The sequence below is a fragment of the Canis lupus genome, chromosome 13 (assembly GCF_048164855.1).
Source record: "Canis lupus baileyi chromosome 13, mCanLup2.hap1, whole genome shotgun sequence".
Taxonomy (NCBI): domain Eukaryota; kingdom Metazoa; phylum Chordata; class Mammalia; order Carnivora; family Canidae; genus Canis; species Canis lupus.
This window is the reverse complement of record NC_132850.1, coordinates 53,556,038-53,578,315: the sequence shown is the minus strand read 5'-3', so window position 1 is coordinate 53,578,315 and position 22,278 is coordinate 53,556,038. Positions and strand designations below refer to the sequence as shown.

Sequence of the window (22,278 nt, the reverse complement as noted above, 5' to 3'; positions counted from 1 at the left end):
AGACACAGGATATGCAGAAAAAATGAAGCCTTTTCCCCAACTTTGTCCTTCATCCTTCTACCCCATACTTCTGTAGACTCTAGTGTGTGATCTTAAAATGATATTCGGTGTATATGCTAACATGTATGTATATATATTCTGCTGTTTTTTGTATTTTGCCTTTCATATGTAGTGTTTTGTTTTGTTTGTCTAGGAAGTTTTTTTATGTAGTCAAAACTCAACAATCTTCTCTGGGGTTGTCTTATATTTAGATAGACCTTCCATACTCTAGTATTATGAATGATTTCTCTCATATTATTTTTCTAGTATTTTTGTGGTTTCCATTTTTATATTTAAGTATTTATTTAATCTGGTATATTTTTGGCATAAGAAGTTGGTATTTATGACACTTAATTTTTTCCCCAGATAGCCTCCCAATTATTCTACTATGAGGCTAATGCCATAATTGAATAATTTTAAATACTTACTTTCAGCCAAGTTCAGTTCAATGTCATCGAATCATTATTGAGTGTTAAATATTGCTATGCCAGGTGCAGTACCCATGAAATTAAGTTTACAATCTAATAAGGTGGACACAGTATGGATATATGCAGCAGAAGACTGCTGTAAGTGCTATGAAAGAGCTAGAGCTGGCCTCCAGAATTTGGGGTTTGATTTTGGAGGGTAGGAATCATAAAACAGGGCCTTAAGGTTGTGAAGAATTTTGACAGCCAGAGATGCAGGAGTGTGTATGAAGTCCATCCAGGCAGAGAGAGTGATACATAGTACGAAGAACACCATGTGAGAAATAGGGCTAGATGGTGCATCCTAAGATGTTATGCAATTCGATCCAGCTAATCTAGAGGGTATAGGAAATAGAATCAAGAGAGAAAACGCAACAAAGTTAGGAAGGACATTTCTTGTGTTTATATTCACTATGATGGAAGATAGGAAGTCACTACAGGTTTTTGAGCAGGTGAATTGTCATGATCAGAATTATAGGAAGAAGAGCAATCTGTTAACAGTATGACAAATGATTTGGAGCAAGAAATGACTGGAATGTTGGAAGGGAAGTCAGTTAACAGGCAGTCTACACAAACAGTATAGACAATAAATAAGAAGGCCTCTTCTAGGATGTTGGCCCAGAAAATAGAAAGTAGGAAGAAAGTAGAAGTGACAGTGTGAAAATAGTTTTATTTATTTATTTTTTTAATTTTTATTTATGTATGATAGTCACAGAGAGAGAGAGAGAGGCAGAAACATAGGCAGAGGGAGAAGCAGGCTCCATGCACCAGGAGCTTGACGTGGGATTCGATCCCGGGTCTCCAGGATCGCGCCCTGGGCCAAAGGCAGGTGCCAAACCGCTGTGCCACCCAGGGGTCCCTGAAAATAGTTTTAATAGCAAGTTTTGACAACAAATGACATGAGTAGATAAGGAGGAGGTGAGGAAGATTGCCTAGGGGTATGGTGATGTGATTGGCAATAACTGGTAAGCCAGAGAGGTAGCTATTAAGGAAAAAAGAAAAGGCAACACATTTGGTTTTGGTGTATTCACTTTGTTATGATAATTATGGATTATTTACTGAGTAGGAACATTTATCTGTTTCAAGTCAAAACAAATAGTCTTTTGTAAGGATTTAGGATTAAACAGAAGTGTTGGTACTTCTTTCAATCTAGATGTGTTTCTCCCATTAATATATTTAATAAAAATTTGCAATAAGCTTGGTTTCAGAGGAGGAAAGGAGAGATAATAAAAAACAGAGGTATGAATAATAGCGGTAATGCACAATTTTAAATTATCAATAGGAGATGATGACAAACATGTTTTCCCAATATACAAGGAAACTCTAGGGGCAGAGTAAAAAGGGAAAGCCCCTCCTTACTATCTCATTTTGCCTCTTTTCCCTCCAGCTGTGCTTCTAATCACATACGTGGGATGTGGATTTTCCTGGTCCCTATCCCCAGGTTTTTCTCTGGGGTAACTAGATGGATCCTCAGTGAAAAAAAAAAAAAAAAAAAAGCTCCCATTTCCCCTCTGGCAGATGTGGTGCTACACTAGCTAATTCTTTCAGTCAAGGGGAAGAAGGGAGCTTCAACATTCACCGCAAATGGAGAGCCTGTGAGAGTGACCAACACTTGGGTGAAAGTGGTCAAAAGGTACAAACTTCCAGCTATAAGTCCTGGGGATATAATGTACAGCATGGTGACTATAGTTAATAACATGGCACTGCATATTTGAAAGTTGCTGAGAGAGTAGATCTGGAAAATTCTCAATACAAGGGGGGGAAGTGTTTTATAACCACGTGTGAATGTTGACTTATTATGGGTGATCATTTTGTACTATATACAGACATCGAATCAGCATGTCGTGCACCTGAAACTAATGTAACACTGTATTTTTTAAAGATTTTATCTATTTATTCTAGTATTTTATTCATTCTAGTATTAGAATAAAGAAAGAGAGAGAGAGCCAGAGTGCACAAGCCAGGGAAGAGGCAGATGAGGGAAGAGGGAGAGGGAGAAGCAAGCCCCCCCGCCTCAGCAGGGAGCCTGATGCAGGACTCGATCCCAGGACCTGGAGATTATGACCTGAGCCGAAGGCAAAACACTTAACCGACTGAGCTACCCAGGTGCCCCTGAAACTAATATAATGTTATATATCAATTATATCTCAACAGGAAGGAAGGAAGGAAGGAAGGAAGGAAGGAAGGAAGGAAGGAAGGAAGGAAGGAAGGAAGGAAGGAAGGAAGAGAAAGAAAGAAGAAAGAGAAAGAAAGAAAGAAAGAAAGAAAGAAAGAAAGAAAAGAAAGAAAAGCAAAGGAAAGCAAAGAAAAAAAGAAAAGAAAAGAAAAAAAGAAAAGAAAAAAGAAAAGAAAAAAGAAAGAAAAGAAAAGAAAGAAAAGAAAAGAAAAGAAAAGAAAAGAAAAGAAAAGAAAAGAAAAGAAAAGAAAAGAAAGAAAAAAATGGTCAACACAGAGGGGCAGGAATATATTTCCAGGTCATTCATTCATTCCTGAGAATACTGACCACTGGGACCTCCTGCTTCCACCAAGCAGGCAAAGTCTCCTGCTGCCATGACCACAGGTTAAAAATAGGTATGTTATCTCATCCCTTGGCTAAGGAAGGACTTGCGCTAAGTTGGATTATGGCACCAGGCTTCATCTTAAGGTTGAGGCGGGTTTGTTCTGGTCGAGGTCAGCCCTCTGTATTTGCTCTCAGCCCCATACTGGAAGGGGTTGCATCACAGAGCTTCCCGGGCCCCCCCCTCCCTCCTCACAGCAAGGGCTAATGCTTCACTAGCCTTTGCAGATGAATGTGCTTCACAGGAGAAAGTTTGAGCTGAGCCAAAAAGGAGGAGCTTCCAACTGTGTGCCAATTCTGAGAAGTTGCCTGAGCACAGGGTGGTAGCCAGGATGAGGAAAAAGACGGGAAAGACCTCCCCGCCTTACTGGAAAGGAGGCCCCGTGACCAGCTCCAGCCACTGGGGGCCCTGGCCATCCTTGGAGCTTCCATAAAGGGACAAGAGGAGCCCCAGAGGCCACAGTGCTGCCATCACAGGGCTCGGAGCACCGGGCACCTAGACACCATGACTTGGTCCTTGAGTTGCCAGGGCCTAATTCTCTGCTTCTATACTCTTTTACTGCTCCCTTCGACATGCCTGGCAGTAAGTGTGCTGTTTAGAGAACATAGTTACACGGAAAGCTGACAAATATATGATCAACTAGTGACATTTCTGTGTTTTTCTCCTCTAGTACACTGCTACCAGAGACAACTGCTGCATCTTAGATGAAAGATTTGTAAGTAGTTTTCATGTTTCTCACTGCATGTGAAGTGGGGAGGGGCAGAGGAATATCATTTGGCATTTTAAACTTTATTTTTTATTTATTTACTTATTTTTCATTTTAAACTTAAAAAAAACATAATCGAGGTTTTACCTGTTTTTATTAATGGATTTTATGCAGGTTTTTTTGTTTGTTTGTTTGTTTGTCTGTTTGTTTGCTTTTGAATCAAGATTTCTAATCACTCTATTCTATTCTCAGGGTAGTTATTGCCCGACTACCTGTGGAATTGCAGACTTCCTGTCTACTTACCAGACCGGAGTAGACAACGATCTGCAGGCTTTGGAAGACCTCCTAAGACGAATTGAAAACAAAACAGCAGAAGCCAAAGAAGTGATCAAATCAATCCAAATCACCTATAATCCCGATGAGCCACCAAAGCCAAGTGAGAAACAAAATACTGCCGGCTGAGACAATGATTCATGACGTTCTTTTGCTGCCATTGCCAGTGGTTCCATTTGCTTATGCCTTTTTATGTCTCTGATCCCATATTACAGACAGGGTCGTGGGTGCTACCAAGGACTCCAAGAAAATGATGGAAGAAATTATAAAATACGAGGCATTGGTTGGATCGCACGAGTCGAATATTCGGTAAGCATTTTTGTTTTAATTCATTCTCCAAGACTTAGTTTTTATTCAGTATTCCAATCTTCAGGGAAAGTAACCTTTTTACCTTTCCCCAATTACAATAAACAATTGATTGGCTTTAGCCTGACCATCTTGAACACAGTGGAGGTAGGAGCTTTTAGTGTGCTATGAATTGCACTGGGTCATAATTACTTTTTAATAATAATATAGGAGGGGGGCGCCTGGTGGCACAGTCAAGTCAATTAAGTGGCTGCCTTTGGCTCAGATCATGATCTCAGAGTCTTGGGATCAAGCCTCATGTCGGGTTCCCCCTCAGTAGAGAATCTGCTAGTCCCTCTCCATATGCCCTTCTCCCTGCTTGTGTGCTCTCTCTCTCTCTCTCTCAAATGAATAAATAAGATCTTTAAAAAATAATTATCATATGGAAGAAAGGTGTTCTAGATGTCTTCAAATACTCTTCTGACCAGAATTATCAAAATGGTCACCCCTTATCCAACTTATACAACAAAAATTCAAACTGATGGGAATTTGGTTGTTGAAAATAAGTCTTGGGCAGCCTGGGTGGCTCAGCGGTTTGGTGCCGCCTTCAATCCAGGACGTGATCCTGGAGACCCAGGATCAAGTTCCACATCGGGCTCCCTGCATGGAGCCTGCTTCTCCCTCTGCCTGTGCCTCTCTCTCTCTCTCTCTCTCTCTCTGTAAATAAATAAAATCTTTTTTTTTTAAGTCTGTTAATAAAAATGCCAACAAATAAGTGATGGGGAATTTGAAAGTAGAGGTATAGGGAGGGTCTTGGCTACAGTAGTATATTATATTGAAGAAAGAGCATAAAAAAACTCATTTTAAGGAACCAAGCATAAAATTATAAAGCAACATGTTGATCACGGCACTATGAACCTACAGTCATGTACTCTCCTCTCTTTACTTGAAAGTAAAATGTCTCTGTTAACAACTTCCTAGGGATTTATAGACTTTCTGAGCATAGGGTTTCAGATATAGTTTAGTTTCTTATTCAATTTTTTCCCCTAAATTTTTCTCAAAGTAGCATAGGAAATTGAGACAAATGGTGGCTGGAGAGAAGTGATCCCGAAGGGATCTATCATCTGTTTGGTATCGGAGGCTATTATTATTTTTGTGCTTATTGTTAGCATTATAAGTTGCATTATTATTGCCCATCATTGAAGTTCAAGGAAACTATTGTGCAGAAATTTTCTAAAGCTCAGGAGATAAAAAAAAAAGGGGGGGGGGTGTCAAATAGTTTGTCTATCCTTCTTTACTTCAAAGAAAGATACAACAGTCTATGCATTATAGTTTTCTGTCATTTCTGAATATGCACAAGCCACCCTGGGAGAAACCCCCCAAAACAGATTTTTACTTCCCTCAGACTCTTTCCAAAGCTATGTAAATGGAAACATTAAGAAGAAGGACAAAGTGTCTGTTGTTTTGCTTTATGTAAAATAATGGCCCAGTTACTTTCCCTATGTGAGTTACAGACTGAAGTAGATCCTCAGTGGATCTACTGTGAAAAGGAATAGCTTTGGACTTGTCAATTACTGAGCAGAACCTCTCCTTCCCTACAAATATTCTGTCCTAAGAAAATCAGGTGGTCTTTCTATTGACCAGGTTCCTCACTCACATAGGTTGTTATTTGCTGCCCTTTATGCAGAAGGTTAAAAACTGGATGATCAGGGCACCTGAGTTGCTCAGTTGGTTAAGCAGCCTACTCTTGATCTCGGTTCAGGTCTTCATCTAGGGGTCAGGAGTTCAAGTCCCATGCTGGGCTCCATGCTGGGCATGGAGCCTTCTTTAACAAAAATCGTCAGAATAACTGCTTAAGATGACATTGTTTATCAACAAGGACTGTTGTTTTCTTTTCCAAGGAGTTTAGAACTTCAATTCACCTCAACTCAGTAACATAATTTTATAATTTTTCCAAGACTGGGGTAATTTATCAGGAAATACTTCTTGAGAACATATTTTGTAAAGAAGATACAGAATTAGTCCCCTGAAAGGAATCCTCTCTTATCTCATTTTTCTGCTTGTAGATTTTTGCTGGAAATATATAATTCAAACAGCCAAAAGATCAATAACCTGAAACAGAAGGTAGCCCAGCTTGAAGCAAAGTGTCAGGAACCTTGCAAAGACACAGTACACATACATGATACAACTGGGAAAGGTAAGTGAAAGGTTTGTATTGGGATGGTTCTTATCACAGCAAATATATAAGGCAAAGGATAATGTATAGAAATAACTTGGAAAGTGTTTAGTCATTAAATCTAAAGTGGCCAATTGCTTAGACTTTTGTTGAGTAGCTGAAAATAGTTTGAAAGGAATGATGATGTGGGAAGTCAGACAATGCTTCTTGGGACATCAATAGTCTGCAACATGTGAAAAGCTCATCGTGAAGGCTGAAACAAAACCTTCTTCTTCTCCTCTTCTCCTCCTTCTCCTCCTCCTTCAGATTGTCAAGACATTGCCAATAAGGGAGCCAAGGAGAGTGGGCTTTACTTTATCAAACCACTGAAAGCGAAGCAGCAGTTCTTAGTCTACTGTGAAATTGATGGGTCTGGAAATGGATGGACTGTGCTGCAGAAGGTATTTCCCCCTCCCCGTGTATATGTGATAAACACCCAGATCAGCATCCGTGTGCCAGATACTTTTGCAAGCCCTTTGTGAACATTAGTCTTCACAATTTCCCAATTGTCCTATGAGATACGATCATTATCTCTAAAGAGGAGGAAACAGATACAAGAGGTTCTGTATGTAACTTGCTGAAGGTCACATAGTGAGTAACAGAGTCAGGCAGTCTGGTCTGTGCTTTGACTCTACAGTGTGTTGGGGCTGATGTTGTAGATTCACGATAGGGTATAATCACGGTATCAGAATGACAAAGAGACCTCTTGCATCAGGCCACTCAAGATCTAAGGCTGCCCAGGACAAAAAGACAAAGTCGCCCGGAGGATACAGTTGGGCTATTCCAAGGCAAGGGCCCTCTGTTACCTCTGCCAGGGCCAGGCACCCAAGGCAGATCCTTTAACCTTCTGTTTATCTAGGATCACTGTTACAACTAATCCTGCAGGGGGCGATAGAGAGAGTGAGTGAGGGAAGCGCGGGCTGCAGAGGCAGGTTGAGCAATGAACAGGTTGACCTTTCCACCAACAGAATAAAAATCAGCAATATCAAGGTGGGGTTCTGAAGTCCTCTAAGTGCCTTTTTAAAACTACCTCTGGAAAAAACAAAACAAAACAAAACAAAAAAACAAAACAACAACAAAAAAAACTACCTCTGATCTAGGATTTGCCGCATACCAGACTCTTTTCAGTATTTCTCTCAATTCTCTGGTGTTATCCTGCAACAACCCTTAGAAGTAGGCATCATCATTCTGATTTTACAGACGAGGAGACTAAGGCAGCTTGCCTAAGTTCACTTAGTAAATGGTGCAATCATACTATCCAGATTTTCAACAAGATATTTATAGCATCTTCTTTATGTGCACTGATAATCCACTCTCTCCTTTTGTCCATGCAATTGTGTAATTAGAGGCTTGATGGCAGTTTGGATTTCAAGAAAAATTGGATTCAGTATAAGGAAGGATTTGGACATCTGTCTCCCACTGGAACCACAGAATTTTGGTTGGGAAATGAGAAGATTCATTTGATAAGCACACAGTCGGCCATACCATACGCATTAAGAATACAGCTGGAGGACTGGAACGGCAGAACCAGGTACTGTTTAGAAAGGACTTCTAGTTTTTGTTGTAGAGACAGTCTGGAATGTGCACTCTCTATCAATAGACCGATAGCAAAGACAGCCTGACAAATGCAAAGAGCGCATCCAACCATTTTCCCCCAGAGTCAGTTTGGTTCTTGGGCAGTTCAAAGAGGTAGGTCTCATCCAGGTTGAAGAGTGTTTTGGTACAATCTCCTTGCCCTGGAACCGTATAGACTAATATCTAATGATTACTGAGCGCTTATTATGTACCAGACATTGAACATGAAATTATAACTTAATCTAATCAAAATAACTGTTTCATGAGGAAGGTACTATTATTAATCTCATTTTACAGATTACCTTTCCCTAGGTCACATTGCTGGTATATGGTAAAGCTTAGATTCGAACTTAGGCAGTTCGACCCTTCAGCCTGTCCTCCTAATGACTACTCTGGTTGAAAAGTGAATCCAGACTTTTTAAACTTCCTGGTGCTTTAATGACAATTCATTCAGTCAATCCATGAGCTACCTTAAAATTAAATCAGCTAGCGCCTTTGGTGAAAGTCCCTTCTCTTGCACAGCTCCCTGGGAGGTTTGAGCACAGCTTTCCTAATTAAAATTCAGAAAAAAAATCTAATCCTTTTGCTATGTCTATGAAATAATGAAATATTTTTATCTACAAACAAGTATTTTTAATTTTTCTTTAAATCAGAGAGTATCATAGTCAGCAGACCTTTTCTTGTGAGAACACTTCCCAATTTCCAAGTATTGGAGATTAGGGAAGAGGCTAAATATTTTCTGAAAATTTCTATTCATGCACCAAAGCCCATTCTTTCCTGCACCCCATAGATTTCTGGCCCATATTCACAATTTTTTTTCCAGGGAAGAATCGCTCTCTGATCCTACAGCTTATATTTTGTGGGCCACACAGGAACCATTTCTTTCATGTGATGCTCTAAGAAACTCTCCTTCTTGTCACTATCATACTGCTTTGGGAAAGAAAAATCCCTTTAGCACCTTATCCTTCATGAATGGCTAATAGGGCTGTAACCCCTTCAAATTTGGTGCATTAATTAATGATCACTCAGTGTGTGCAATGCTAAACACTTAGATAAAAGTGGAAAATACAAAATGCGTCAGATTCATCCACACACCTGGATATGATATTAGGACTTTATAGGAAAAATGCATTAAAATGGCTGATATTTTTAGATGTCACTGGAATGCCCTGAAGGCTTCTAGATTTACGGGTGGTGTTGATGAGCTCTGAATTGGTTCACACATCCATTGCCTCTTGCCAGATTTGCTGACAATTAAACTCAGTGAGCACATTTCAGACTTAAGAAGCAAAGTTAAAAAATCCAAACAATTTTCCTATAAAAAAGGGAACTTCTGAGATCCCTCATGAAGGTCTAGATATGATGTGTCTATTCCCTTCTTTATAGTACTGCAGACTATGCCATGTTCAAGGTGGGACCTGAAGCTGACAAATACCGCATGACGTATGCCTACTATATTGGTGGAGATGCCGGAGATGCCTTTGATGGCTATGATTTTGGCGATGACCCTAGTGATAAATTCTTCACATCCCACAATGGCATGCAGTTCAGTACTTGGGACAATGACAATGATAAGTATGAAGGAAACTGTGCTGAACAGGATGGATCTGGTTGGTGGATGAACAAGTGTCATGCTGGCCACCTCAATGGAGTTTATTACCAAGGTATGGTTTTCTTTCTTACATATATGAATTAGTGTATAGTCTATATTTTTATAAAAGGTTAAACATAGAAAGAAGAAAATGAGAAATAATTAGTGACGAGATTGGGGGCTTATTATATAGTTCTTCACTTTAAGCCAGAATTGGATAATACTAAACTTATACCTCAAATCAGCCCCTCTATTAGAAATCCACCCAGTTGACACTTTGTGTTATGGTATCTCATCTAGATTTACCATATATATGATCTGGATGGACTAACATTATCATTTTTTAAAAGATTTTATTTATTCATGAGACACACAGAGAGAGAGGCAGAGACGCAGGCAGAGGGAGAAGCAGGCTCCATGCTGGGAGCCTGATGTGGGACTCGATCCTGGGACCCCGGAACCATGCCCTGAGCCAAAGACAGATGCTCAACCACTGAGCCACCCAGGCGCCCCAACATTATCATATTTATGCTTGTTAACACATTAGCCTGATGCAGCTTCCAATGAGCTATGTGACAGATATAATCAGCGAGCAGTAAGCAGGTGTCTGAAGGACTAGAGTTAAGAGCAGGGAAGTAATGGTAAGGACATGGTTCCATGGAAGCTTGAGATTCCAACCTACAAAGTGTAGGCACTTATTTTTGAGTGGAAGTAGCAAGCTGTAGTTTGCTCTAAGGCTGGAATACTTCTAAACACTGGATTTAGCTGACAAATTATTATTACTACCCAGAATTATGTGTTGGGGAAGCCCTACTGATTCTGAAAGATCCATTACGGTAGACAATCTCACTTCCTCAGGGTATTGGACTAACCAATAGATGATTCATAACCCTCTTAAAATCTATTTAAATTTACCTTTTGATTTTTGCAACAATCTCCTCCCCCCACCTTTTTAAAAGAAACTTAACATATCTTCGCACCTACAAACCACGTAATTAAAAGACACTCTCAGGGAAAGTCTTTAATCCACATGACACAGAATAGCTATGTTGATAGCCTGTGGTACAACCCAGTATTGGACTCAGATAATCCTTTACAAAATTGTGTAAGATCTGGTGCCCAAGGACAAGGAGAAGGCAAATCGGTAGTCTCCACTGTATAATGGAGATGTAAAATAACTTTCCAGAACTGTTTTTTAAAGTTGTATACTCTCCAGTGAAATTGTGTTCAGATAACCTGAGGTCATCTGATCAGGAATTGTGTTCTGACATTCTAATTGCTTGTAGAAAGATAGCTGATTCCAGGATGGCTAAGCTCAGGAAGAGAGTCTGTTCAGGGAAATGGGGGTTCTAGCCCTGTTAGTAGAGAATACACTTAAGTATGGATGTGATCAAGAAGTACAATGTAGATATAAGAGGTTGACTCATAATAAATGTAGTTCAATTGTAAATCAGGATTTTAGGCATCTTTAGGGATTTTTCAGATAGTATAACACTATAAATTTGATGTATGTGACAGTATATTTTGTAATATACCGTACTTTATGGACTTTCAGAGGTAAGGAAATTCAAGAACAATTATATGTACATCTATGATTTATTTTAGGTGGCGTTTACTCAAAAACATCTACTCCTAATGGTTATGATAATGGCATTATTTGGGCCACTTGGCAATCCCGGTGGTATTCCATGAAGAAAACTACCATGAAGATAATCCCATTCAACAGATTAACCATTGGAGAAGGACAGCAGCACCACCTTGGGGGAGCCAAACAGGTTGGACCAGAACACCATGTTGAAATACACTATGATTAAATCATTTTACCCTGAGAATTAACTTAATTTTTGGTAGTCCACGAAGTTTCAGAAACATTTCTGAAAGTCTCTTACTGTATTTATTAATTTTAAATACTTTATTATGAGTATTTAGCCTTACATGGAAACTAAAACTCACTTTGGATTATATTCTCAAATCACTGAACTTGGAGTTCTTTAAAATTTGTTTATTTAAGGAGATAACATTTTAGCGTATCACTTAAATATATAATAATAAAATTATTGACATATTTTGTTATTTTAATGACATCATTTTTGTCTTAGTGATTCATTTGTTTTTATTACTTCTTAAATATTTTGGTTTATACTAATAAAATCAGAATAAATTCTAACATTTCAAATGCCTAAGTATTTTTTCTGTGGTTTTTACGCCCAAATCATTCATATTAATTCTTCTTTTTAAATGGAGAGGATTATATCTTTTTATTTTTGTTTTGCTCATAGGCTGGCGACATTTAAAAGACCATTTCAAAAGTGATCTGCTTTTTTTAAAGGACTTTACCTGAACAGAAAAATATAATATTTTCCCTTTGGGACAATGGACTTACAAAGCCTCACTTCATTTTAAGAGTAAAAAGAACCCATGTTGAGAACTCCACTATCAGTTTTATGCTGGTGATAATTTATCAACAGGCCATTTCAATAAACATTTTGTTTCCTAAAACTAGACACACGGTGCCTTTTACTGACCATTAAAAACCATCACTTTCCTTCAATTCAATAATTCCATTTGGACAATCATCAGTAGTTGCTGAGTTCTTAGTGTATGCTCAATCTTATGCTTGACTCTGAGGGAGTTATAAAGAAAATGGAAATCATGACTTTTGTCCTCCAGGAGATATAAGACAAATATAGAAGAAAACGGTTTAAGCCTGAGAGACAAAAATTAGTATAAGAACATAAACACAAGTCACAATCACATAACTAAGGTACATAGTACCCAAAGTATAACTGGAAATATAAGGTTGGGAATTCTCTCAGAAAAGCCTTTTAGCTCCAGACCCCTGTAACCAGATGTGGACACCCTGAGAGGACTGCACACAACTCAGAGCAGCGAGCTTTAGGGAACGATCTGCTTTGTCTCTCCCTAGCAACTGATGAGGTGAATGGAATGGAGCCATTACATCATTCTAAATCCAGGGATATTAAGGTTTTAGCAGGCACAAAGGAATTGGCAACTTCTGGTGAGGAATAGCAGAGTCTATGTAAGTCAGCATAAAGTTGACCATGTAAAGAAACTGACAGATTTCATGGGCAGAAGATCTGGTTTTATAGTCCTTGGCTTTGGCTTCGGATTCTCTTCCTTTTCACAGATTGTTTCCCAACTCTCTCCCTTCCTTGTTGTCATGAGTCCTGTTTTTTAAATATCTGAATGAGGAGTTAAAAGCATTATATCAACTTCAAGGTATACAACCAAATACCGGTCAGGCTCTAGGATAAGAATATTGATTCATTGTTTGCAGTACTCATCCATTTACGTATGTGTGAAGCACTCATTAACTGACACTTACTGAGCGCCTTCATTGTACCGGCCACTGCGCTGGACAGTGGGGATATTGCACATAGTAGTATTCTCCTTCCTCCCAAACCTCTTCTATACCATCCAGTTCTCAAGTTGCAAATGACCAAGGGATTCAAGTTGCAAATGACCCAGGGGCTCATCTTCCTGTCTTCCTTATTTTTCCTTCCCCATACCATCAAGACTGCCAAACCCAGCTGCCAAATATTCGTTATATTCTTCTTCTTCTCTATATCCATGGCCATCATTTTTGTTGGGATATACAACATCTCCTGTCAGGATAGTGGCAATCATCGCCTCCCTGTCCTCCATGTTGCCTTCAACCTTGCCTCCTCCCACTTCCTCATGCTTCAAACCACTTTAAAACTCAGTCTACCCTTCATGAATCTATAAAAGTCTCTGGGTGAGCAATTTGGTCATAGATAAGAGGAGTTGTATTAATAGTCACAAGTTTTGTTGTGATAATAACACTTCAGTGATATTTACCCAAGAACATTATTTTTGAAAAAGAAAACAGCTATGTAAAGAAATATAATCTAGCCATATATCTAGTAAGTGAAAAATTTAGAAAATATTTAATAGTGGAAGAATGGATAAACAAGATGATTTATTAGTACAATGGAATTGTATGCAATGATTATGTAATAAGTATAATATCTCTATATGAACATGAAAACATTTACAAAATAATAAGTGAAATTTTAAAATGAAAAACAATTCTATCATGATAATTATGTATAAAGCACTTATGCATATATATTCTGAACAAAATTCAATCTTGGCATGTATACGTTCTTTATACACATTTATTCTCCCCAACCAATCTAATGTAAGATTTAATACTAAAACATAAAATAAATATAAAGAAGTCCAAAATTTTCTGATTTTTCCCATGATTACTTGCCCAGTGCTTCTTCTAAAATATCAATTATAATATTTTTTCAAAAACATTTTGGAGCTCCCTGTTTTTGTGAGTGTCCCCAATATATATTTGATCTGCATGTTGGATAATCCAGCATTGATTGCTAAAGGGGGGCTGACTGGTAGAAAGGAACTTCTAACTTTTTCTTTATATACCTCTGTATTTGATTTGCTATACTGAGTACATACCAAATTTAAAATTAATTTTATTTTATTATTTTTTAAAGATTTTATTTATTTATTCATGAGAGACACAGAGAGAGAGAGAGAGAGAGACAGAGACACAGCAGGGGGAGAAGCAGGATCCTCCCAGGGAGCTAGATGTGGGACTGGATGCTGGGATTCCAGGATCACGCCCTGGGCCAAAGGTGGCTCTAAACCGCTGAGCCACTCGAGCTGCCCTGAAATTAATTTTAAAACCCAATGAGATAGAGAAACACAGATGAACCACAAAATCCTATTTGTTTAGTTACTAACATTCAGTGGTAAATATCAAAGGGCTACAGATTAAGAAATAAAGCATGAGAAATACTTCCAGATTCAGTTAGATCATGTCTCCACAAATAAAACAGAAATAGAAAAGATTATTTTGCTAAACTTAAAAAAAAATTTTACTTTTAAGGGAAACAAAGAGTTTAATCTTCATAGAAATAAATTATTTTTCTTCACAGCTCAAGCTATAGATCACTTACTCAACCCTCTCCCAGACATAAAAGAACTAAGGGCACAAAAAAGGAAGGCTAAGTGCAAAGCACATGTGCACAGTCTGAAAAACCTACAGAAGTAAGCTTCCAGAAAGGAAGGTCCTGTACAGGTGTCCTGGTGCCATGACTGTAGATCATGCAACCCTCAAGTTTGATCCGGTCAGGAGTGGAATGGGATAGAGAGGCCAGACCAAAGTTGGTCCAGGCAGGCTCCCCAGTGGGGTTCAAGGCCGCAGGGGGAGAGAGTGGGGAAGTCGTGCCCAGGGGAGCACTAGCAGGCTTTTCGGGGGTGGGGGTGGGGGGGTAAGGGGTTGGGTCTGTGGGGGGAGTAAGGGTTTGGGTCTGTAGGGGGGGTAAGGGGTTGGGTCTGGGGGGAGGGGTTGGGTTTGTAGGGTGAGTAGGGGGTTGGGTCTGTGGGGGGTAATGGGCTGGGTCTGTAGGGGGGTAAAGGGTTGGGTGGGAGGGGAGTAAGGGGTTGGGTCTCTAGGGGGGCTAAGGGGTTGGGTCTGGGGGGGATAAAGAGTTGGGTCTGGGGGGGTGAAGGGTTGGGTCTGTAGGGGGAGTGAGGGGTTGGGTCTGTAGGGGGGTAGGGGGTTGGGTCTGTGGGGGGGTAACGGGCTGGGTCTGTAGGGGGGATAAGGGGCTGGGTCTGTAGGGGGGTAAGGGGTTGGGTCTGTAGGGGGGTAGGGGGTTGGGTCTGTGGGGGGGTAATGGTCTGGGTCTGTAGGGGGGTAGGGGGTTGGGTCTGTGGGGGGGTAATGGGCTGGGTCTGTAGGGGAGGTAAAGGGCTGGGTCTGTGGGAGAGTAAGGGGTTGGGTCTGTGTGTGGGGGTAAGGGGCTGGGTCTGTGGGGAGGTAAGTGGTTGGGTTTGTGGGGGGTAAGGGGTTGGGTCTGTAGGGGGGTAAGGGGTTGGGTGTGTAGGGGGTAAGGGGTTGGGTGTGTCGGGGGGTAAGGGGCTGAGTCTGTAGGGGGGTAAAGAGTTGGGTTTGTTGGGGGTAAGTGGTTGGGTTTGTGGGGGGTAAGGGGTTGGGTTTGTCGGGGATAAGGGGCTGGGTCTGTAGGGGGGTAAGGGGCTGGGTCTGTGGGGAGGTAAGTGGTTGGGTTTGTGGGGGTTAAGGGGTTGGGTCTCTAGGGGGGGTAAGGGGTTGGGTTTGTCGGGGGGTAAGGGGCTGGGTCTGTAGGGGGGTAAGGGGTTGGGTGTCTGTACGGGGTGGTAGGTGTTAGGGCAGGTCACTGGTGGAATGGGCCTGGGGCGATAGCTGCCCATGCCCGTCTATGGGGTCTGGGCAAGGGGCGGTCCGGTTTCCCCCAGAGGTCCTGCCTCCCCCAGGACGCGTCCTCCGCGGCCGCTGGTGGCGGGGCCGCAAGATGGAGTGTCCGCCGCCATGTTGTCGGTGCCCCCGATGCCCCTGGGTCCCGCGGCCCGACGGCAACGACAGGCCGAGTTCCCTAGTCAACAGGCTGCAGGGATCGTTCACTGAACAGATAGCAAGATTTTAAAATAAACCTCTGAAGTGCTGCAGCTTTTTTTTTTTTTTCCCAATTCTCTTTAAGCTTAGTAGTTATAAAGATTATGTTTCAGATTTGTAGGTGGGTTGAAAATGAGTGCAAAATGAAGAATATGAGGGTAACAACACCTTGAGAGCTTTACAAGAGCTAAAAGTTTTTTGACTCACTCTAACCAGTATAAACTAGCCAAGGTATTTGTGGTTTGTGGTATCTTCTGTTTATTCCGTTGTTAAGAGTGAAAAACAAAGTACACACTTAACCCTGGAGAAAATATAGCTCCCCAATAATTTCTTTTCTTTTCCCTTTTAAATATTTTTTTTAAATTTATATATTCATGATAGACAGAGACAGAGAAGCAGGCTCCCTACAGGGAGCCGGACAGAGGACTCGATCCCAGGACTCCAGCATCAGGCCCTGGGCCAAAGGCAGGCACTAAACCACTGAGCCACCCAGGGATCCCCTCTTTTCTTTTTTTAAAAGGATCTTACTTATTGGAGAGAGAGAGAGAGAGAGCACAAGTAGGTGGAGGGGCAGAGGGAGAGAGAGAGGTAGCCCCCCCCCCACCTGGAGCAGGAACACACACACACACACCCCAACATGGGGCTCCATACCAAGACCCTGGGATCTTGACCTGAGCCAAAGGCAGATGCTTAACCACTGCTGAGCCACCCAAGCAACCCTTCCTGATGATTTCTTATCAGTTAGAGGTAGCTCCAAAAGAGTACAGGAAAGAGAGTTAAAGATAGTAAGAAGAGATAAAGTAGATGGATAATAATAAGCTGTTGATAAAGGGACCAATAACATGGAGCAGACTGGTGTGTGTGTGTGTGTGTGTGTGTGTGTGTGTGTGTGTCTCCCTTAAAGGCAGAGGTTGAATTAATCATAATCCTGGTAACACCATTCTCACTCATCTGTGTTGGATCACTCTCTTGACGATTGATTCTCTTCTATTCAAACTTCCTTTTCTTCTCTCTCTCTCTCTTTTAAGGATTTTATTTATTTATTCATGAGAGACACACACAGAGAGACGCAGAGACACAGGTAGAGGGAGAAGCAGGCTCCATGCAGGGAGCCTGATCTGGGACTCGATCCCAGGACTCCAGGACTCCAGGATCATGATCTGGGCCAAAGGCAGATGGTCAGCTGCTGAGCCGCCCAGGCGTCCCTTTTCTTTCTATCTCCTTAACAAACAATCATTCCAATAGATCTAATGTGCTTATCGGTATGCATTCCTATAAAGCATGAATTGGTCTGTTGTTTATGTATTTTTAAATTATATAAAAGGCATTGTGTCATAAATCAGTGTTATCTGGTTGGTTCCCAAATTCTTTGTTACTGGTCTATGTTAAAATAGGCAGAAAAATTGATTAGCATGTAGAAACTTTTTTCTTATATTATCTTTGCTCAAATTATATTCTCTGAACTGCAATTTTATATCTTTGGGATCTAATAATAAGTGTTAGGGCCTATACTTTATACATCCCTACTTTTTAAAAATGTTACTCTTCTAGTAATTTTTAAATTTCATTTTAGGATCTATAGGTCTGTTAATTGTTTAGAAATTTAACAAAACTGGTCCTTTACTGCAAATACTTTGAGAAACACTGCCAAGGTCTTCATTGTACTTGCTATCTTTTTCATTCAACACTATGTTAAGATCTACCCCTAATCTAAGTACTTTATAACTTCTCTTGATTTTCTTTTGAAGCCAAGGGTTATAAAATAAATACTTTTTTAAAAAAGAAAGTGAATATTACTTGGTTTCAAATCTTGTGATTTTATTTATTTATTCATGAGAGACACAGAGAGACAGGCAGAGACACAGGCAGAGATAGAAGGAGGCTCCCTGTGGGGAGCCTGATGTGGAACTTGATCCCAGGACCCAGGATCATGACCCAAGTCAAATGCAGAAGTTCAACCACTGAGCCACCCACGTGCCCCCTAAATCTGTCTATTTTTAATTAATATCTAAATTCGTTGCATTATAGTCAGAGAACATAATCTTCTAATGGTTTTTCTTTTATTTTAAGATTTTATTTTTAAGTAATCTCCACACTTAACGTGGGGCTCCAACTTACAACCCCAAGATCAAGAGTAGCAAGCTCTTCCAACTGAGTCAGCCAGGTGCCCCTTGATATTTTGGTTCTTGAGAGAGAGATTTCACAAGCTATTCTGGGACAGAGGAATTATCAGAGATTTAATCGATCCCCTGAAAGTGCACATAAATCATAATCACTCTCCAACAATGATCTACATACCAGAAAACTATTAATATTTTTTCCCTCAAGAAAGAAAACAAAATAAAGATAGACAGTGATAAACATAAGCTTTGGTCCAAATGGCCCTGTAGCCATGGCCCCTTACAAGTACTAAAAAGTAGACTTGACCATTGACTTGTAGAACACTTCTCAGTATTGGGTTTGAAAGACTTTTGGGAAGGCCGACTGGCACAATTTCAAGCTTTTGCTTATTTCAGTTTAATTGGGAAATATCTGAAGGAACAAACTGAGATAAATTCTGAATCATGACATTTAATCGGGTTTACAACTGTATCAAAAAGGTGTTTCCCAAATCCAATTCCAGTATTCTTGCCCCACCCTCCCACCTCCACCTTTCCCAGATCCTTACCCAGCTTTTCTTTTACTGGCAACTTCAAAAGGCCAAAACAACCTCTGGTAGAAGGGAAACCTCCTAAATAAATCTGAATGTTGACTCCCCCTAAATAAACATGGATAGATTCCACTCTTGTGATGAAAGTGGACTCTTCCAAATCATCAGGGACAAATAGTTAAAGTGTGACTTTAAAAAAATTGACCTAACTTTAAGAGACCTTGGACTGGCAATGTTTTCCTTCCTAATTTGCTCTCCTTACATCACAAAGCTGTGGTAAGAGTCAAATGAGAGAACATGAAAATTGCTTCAGAAATTAAAAAAAAAAAAATTGGATTTTGCTGTTAAGATTGGCATTGCTGCATGGGATTTGAATCCAATGCCAGTTGAGCTTGGCAATATAATTTTAAAACTTTAATAATTCTTGCTTTTATTTTATAATGATATATATATATCATATATATATATATTTTTTTTTTTTTGCAAGAAAGTTATAAAGATACTGCAGAGAGTTCCATATACTCATCACCCAGTTTTCTCTCCTGCAAACATATTACCCTGATTCATTTGTCAAGTCCGGGAAACTAACTCTAATAGTTACTATTTCCTAACTGCCACACTTTATTCCCTTTCACCAGTTTTTACACCAATGTCTTTTTTCTGTTCTAGGATCCTGTCCAGGATATAACATTACATTTCGTTGCCACATCTTCTTCATCAACTTTCTTAACAGTTTCTAAGCCTGTCCTTGTTTTTCCTGACACTGACAGTTTAGAGGAGTATATTCTGCTATAGTAGTCAGATATTTTGTAAAAAGTCCTCCAACTGGGGCTTCTCTGCTGCTATTCTCAGTATGTTTTTGTTTACCTAAGCAAAACTTTACCCAAAAGCATTCTTTAAAATGTCTTGGTTTTACTATGGAATGACCCATTTAAAGTAGGTTCCTGGGATGCCTGGGTGGCTCAGTGGTTGAGCATCTGCCTTCCGTTCAGGTCCTGATCCTGGGGTTCTGGGACCGAGTCCCGCATCAGCCTCCCCACAGGGAGCCTGCTTCTCCCTCTGCCTATGTCTCAGCCTCTCTCTCTGTGTCTCTCATGAATGAATGAATGAATGAATAAATAAATAAATAAATAAATAAATAAATAAATAAATAAATCTTTAAAAAAAAAAAAAGGTTCCAGGGGCACCTGGGTGGCTCAGTCGTTAAGTGCCCAACTGGGTTTCCGGCTCAAAGTCCTGAGATCGAGCCCTGCTTCCAGTCCCATGTTCAGCAGGGAATCTGCTTGAGGTTCTCTCCCTCTGCCCCTACTCACTTCTATCACCAATCTCTCTCTCAAAAATAAATAAATATATAAATACTTTAAAAAATAGTTCCAATAAGAATCACAAAGAAATTTATTTTGATAATTAAATTATTCATACTTTTAATATAATTTCTTGCTGTGAAAAGTCTGTTACCTAAAAATGCTATTTCCCCAGACCTTAATATATCATTTTAAATCAGTACCAACTGATATATCTTGTTTTATACTCTTTAATAGAACCACAGTGAAACCAGCAAAGTGTGCCAAATTTAGTGGACTTAAGTTGTATGATGCTAGAATGAATCCATGTTGTTGATATTAACACATCAATTAATTATTCATCTGTATAACGGTTTTACCTTTCAAAAATAACACTTATATTTTAATGCATGCTCAAAACAATTTGATAAATTTACTAAAGCACATTGTAAGTATAATTAATTTATCTTGAAAATGAAGTATTTAATGGACAACACAGTTAAAAAATGACAAGAAGTTAAAAAAATTGACAAGAAGTAAAACAATGGGAAAAACATAGGGACCTCACTTTTACCCATCTTTGTTCCTCTCCCTTCTTTTTCCTCCCTCCCTCTCTCTTTTTCTCACACACATACATACATGTCACATACACACATATTCAGAACTACTTGATGGAAACCTGATTAAAAGTGCTTAAGTGGGTCACCTGGCTGGCTCAGTTGGTAGAGCATCCAACTCTTGATCTCAAGGTCGTGAGTTCAAGCCCCATATTGGGCATGAAACCTATATTAAAAAAAGAAAAATTTAGCAGAAGACCATGAAAATAATGCATCAGGACAGAGAGGGAGGGAGGGAGAGAGAGAGAGAGAGAGAGAGAGAGAGAGAGAACTATTAATATATTTTTGGAATGTTTTAGAATTTGATTTCAAAAATACTAAAAAATCATTCCATTAAATGGCTATTAATTTGGAGACCATTTAAATGTAACAAAATAGATTTCTTTTCTGCATAAGTAGATTAAAGAAAAAAAACTGCAGTGTGACAGACACATACGAGATGGAGGAAACCATTTTTTTCTCCCTCCTCAGTTTTGTAAATCCAGTTCAGACTCATTTCTGTATGTTTAAGGAAATTCCCATCTTTTCTCTAGAGCTATAACTTCCAGGGAAACCATCTGGAACCATCAGGGTACTGATGAGTTCTGAAAGTAAAAGTCCCATTAGTTACTCTTACATATATCATCAACCACTCATTCACCTTTCACAGTAAACAGCTTGGTTAAAAAACAACTTTTGCAATACCCTTGAATGCAGGAGACAAATAGAGAAAATCAGATACACAAAACTAAGTAGCCTTCCCATTGTTTCCCAGTGAATCCTTTATAGATTTAGTCTCTGCTGTAAGACCTGAGTCAGAGGCCCTGAAAGAGACTGTACCAGAATTGCCGAAATTTTCATAATTGAGGCATCTCAAATTTTAGAAATTAATTTTAGTACTTTCTAACTGTGCATTTAACATTGTTTTGATAAAACATGTCCTGTCAAAAAAAAAAAAAAAAAAAACATGTCCTGTCAAAGCGCCATTATCTTCTTTTTTATTAGGACAATAATAAAATTACAGATTCATATAGATTTATGCTAGAACATAGAGTGAGGGCAGCCCCGGTGGCTCAGTGATTTAGCGCTGCCTTCTTCCCAGGGCCTGGTCCTGGAGACCTGGGATTGAGTCTCACATCGGGCTCTCCACATGGAGCCTTCTCTCTCTGCCTGTGTCTCTGGCTCTCTCTCTCTCTCTGTGTCTCTCATGAATAAATAAATAAAATCTTAAAAAAAAAAAAAAGAACATAGAGTGAATATTTTTCAGAAACATCTTGCATTTTTTAGACCTGAATTAAGTGTGATATTTTAAGAAATATTTTATATGAAATGTAATAGAAAGTAATACAGAAAAGATTCTCTGCTCTGTGTTTCAACAGTACTTTGAATATACATCACAGAATTTTTTCTAATGTTTTGCATTAGGTTAAACCATATGAAATTGCAGGTATTCATCATTTGGATCTACAAAAATGCAATTTTATGTGGTTTACCTTCTTGGTGGCATACGTATTTGATTTGCTCACCAATTTTTT

At 39.6% G+C, this 22,278-nt stretch overlaps 1 protein-coding gene and 1 long non-coding RNA gene across 3 annotated transcripts; one reads left to right on the top strand and one right to left on the bottom strand.

Moving 5' to 3' along the window:
* Nucleotides 1-3,484: 3,484 nt before the first annotated feature.
* Nucleotides 3,485-12,270, top strand: FGG (fibrinogen gamma chain). Of its 2 annotated transcripts, XM_072773723.1 has the most exons (10): nt 3,485-3,643; nt 3,732-3,776; nt 4,020-4,203; nt 4,316-4,409; nt 6,452-6,582; nt 6,868-7,001; nt 7,947-8,131; nt 9,562-9,839; nt 11,372-11,541; nt 12,046-12,270. In XM_072773723.1, exons 1-10 carry the CDS (start codon nt 3,566-3,568, stop codon nt 12,058-12,060), a joined length of 1,314 nt encoding a protein of 437 aa, XP_072629824.1. In that variant the 5' UTR covers nt 3,485-3,565; the 3' UTR covers nt 12,061-12,270. The 2 variants fall into 2 exon arrangements, with proteins under 2 accessions (XP_072629824.1, XP_072629823.1); XM_072773722.1 differs by lacking the exon at nt 12,046-12,270 and having other exon boundaries at nt 11,372-11,949.
* A 2,025-nt stretch (nt 12,271-14,295) lies between these two features.
* Nucleotides 14,296-21,338, bottom strand: LOC140602242 (uncharacterized). Its single transcript, XR_012005217.1, has 3 exons — nt 21,201-21,338; nt 20,854-20,930; nt 14,296-14,442 (listed from the first exon to the last, which is right to left on the bottom strand). It is a non-coding gene; the product is annotated as an uncharacterized lncRNA (long non-coding RNA).
* Between the last annotated feature and the right edge of the window lie 940 nt (nt 21,339-22,278).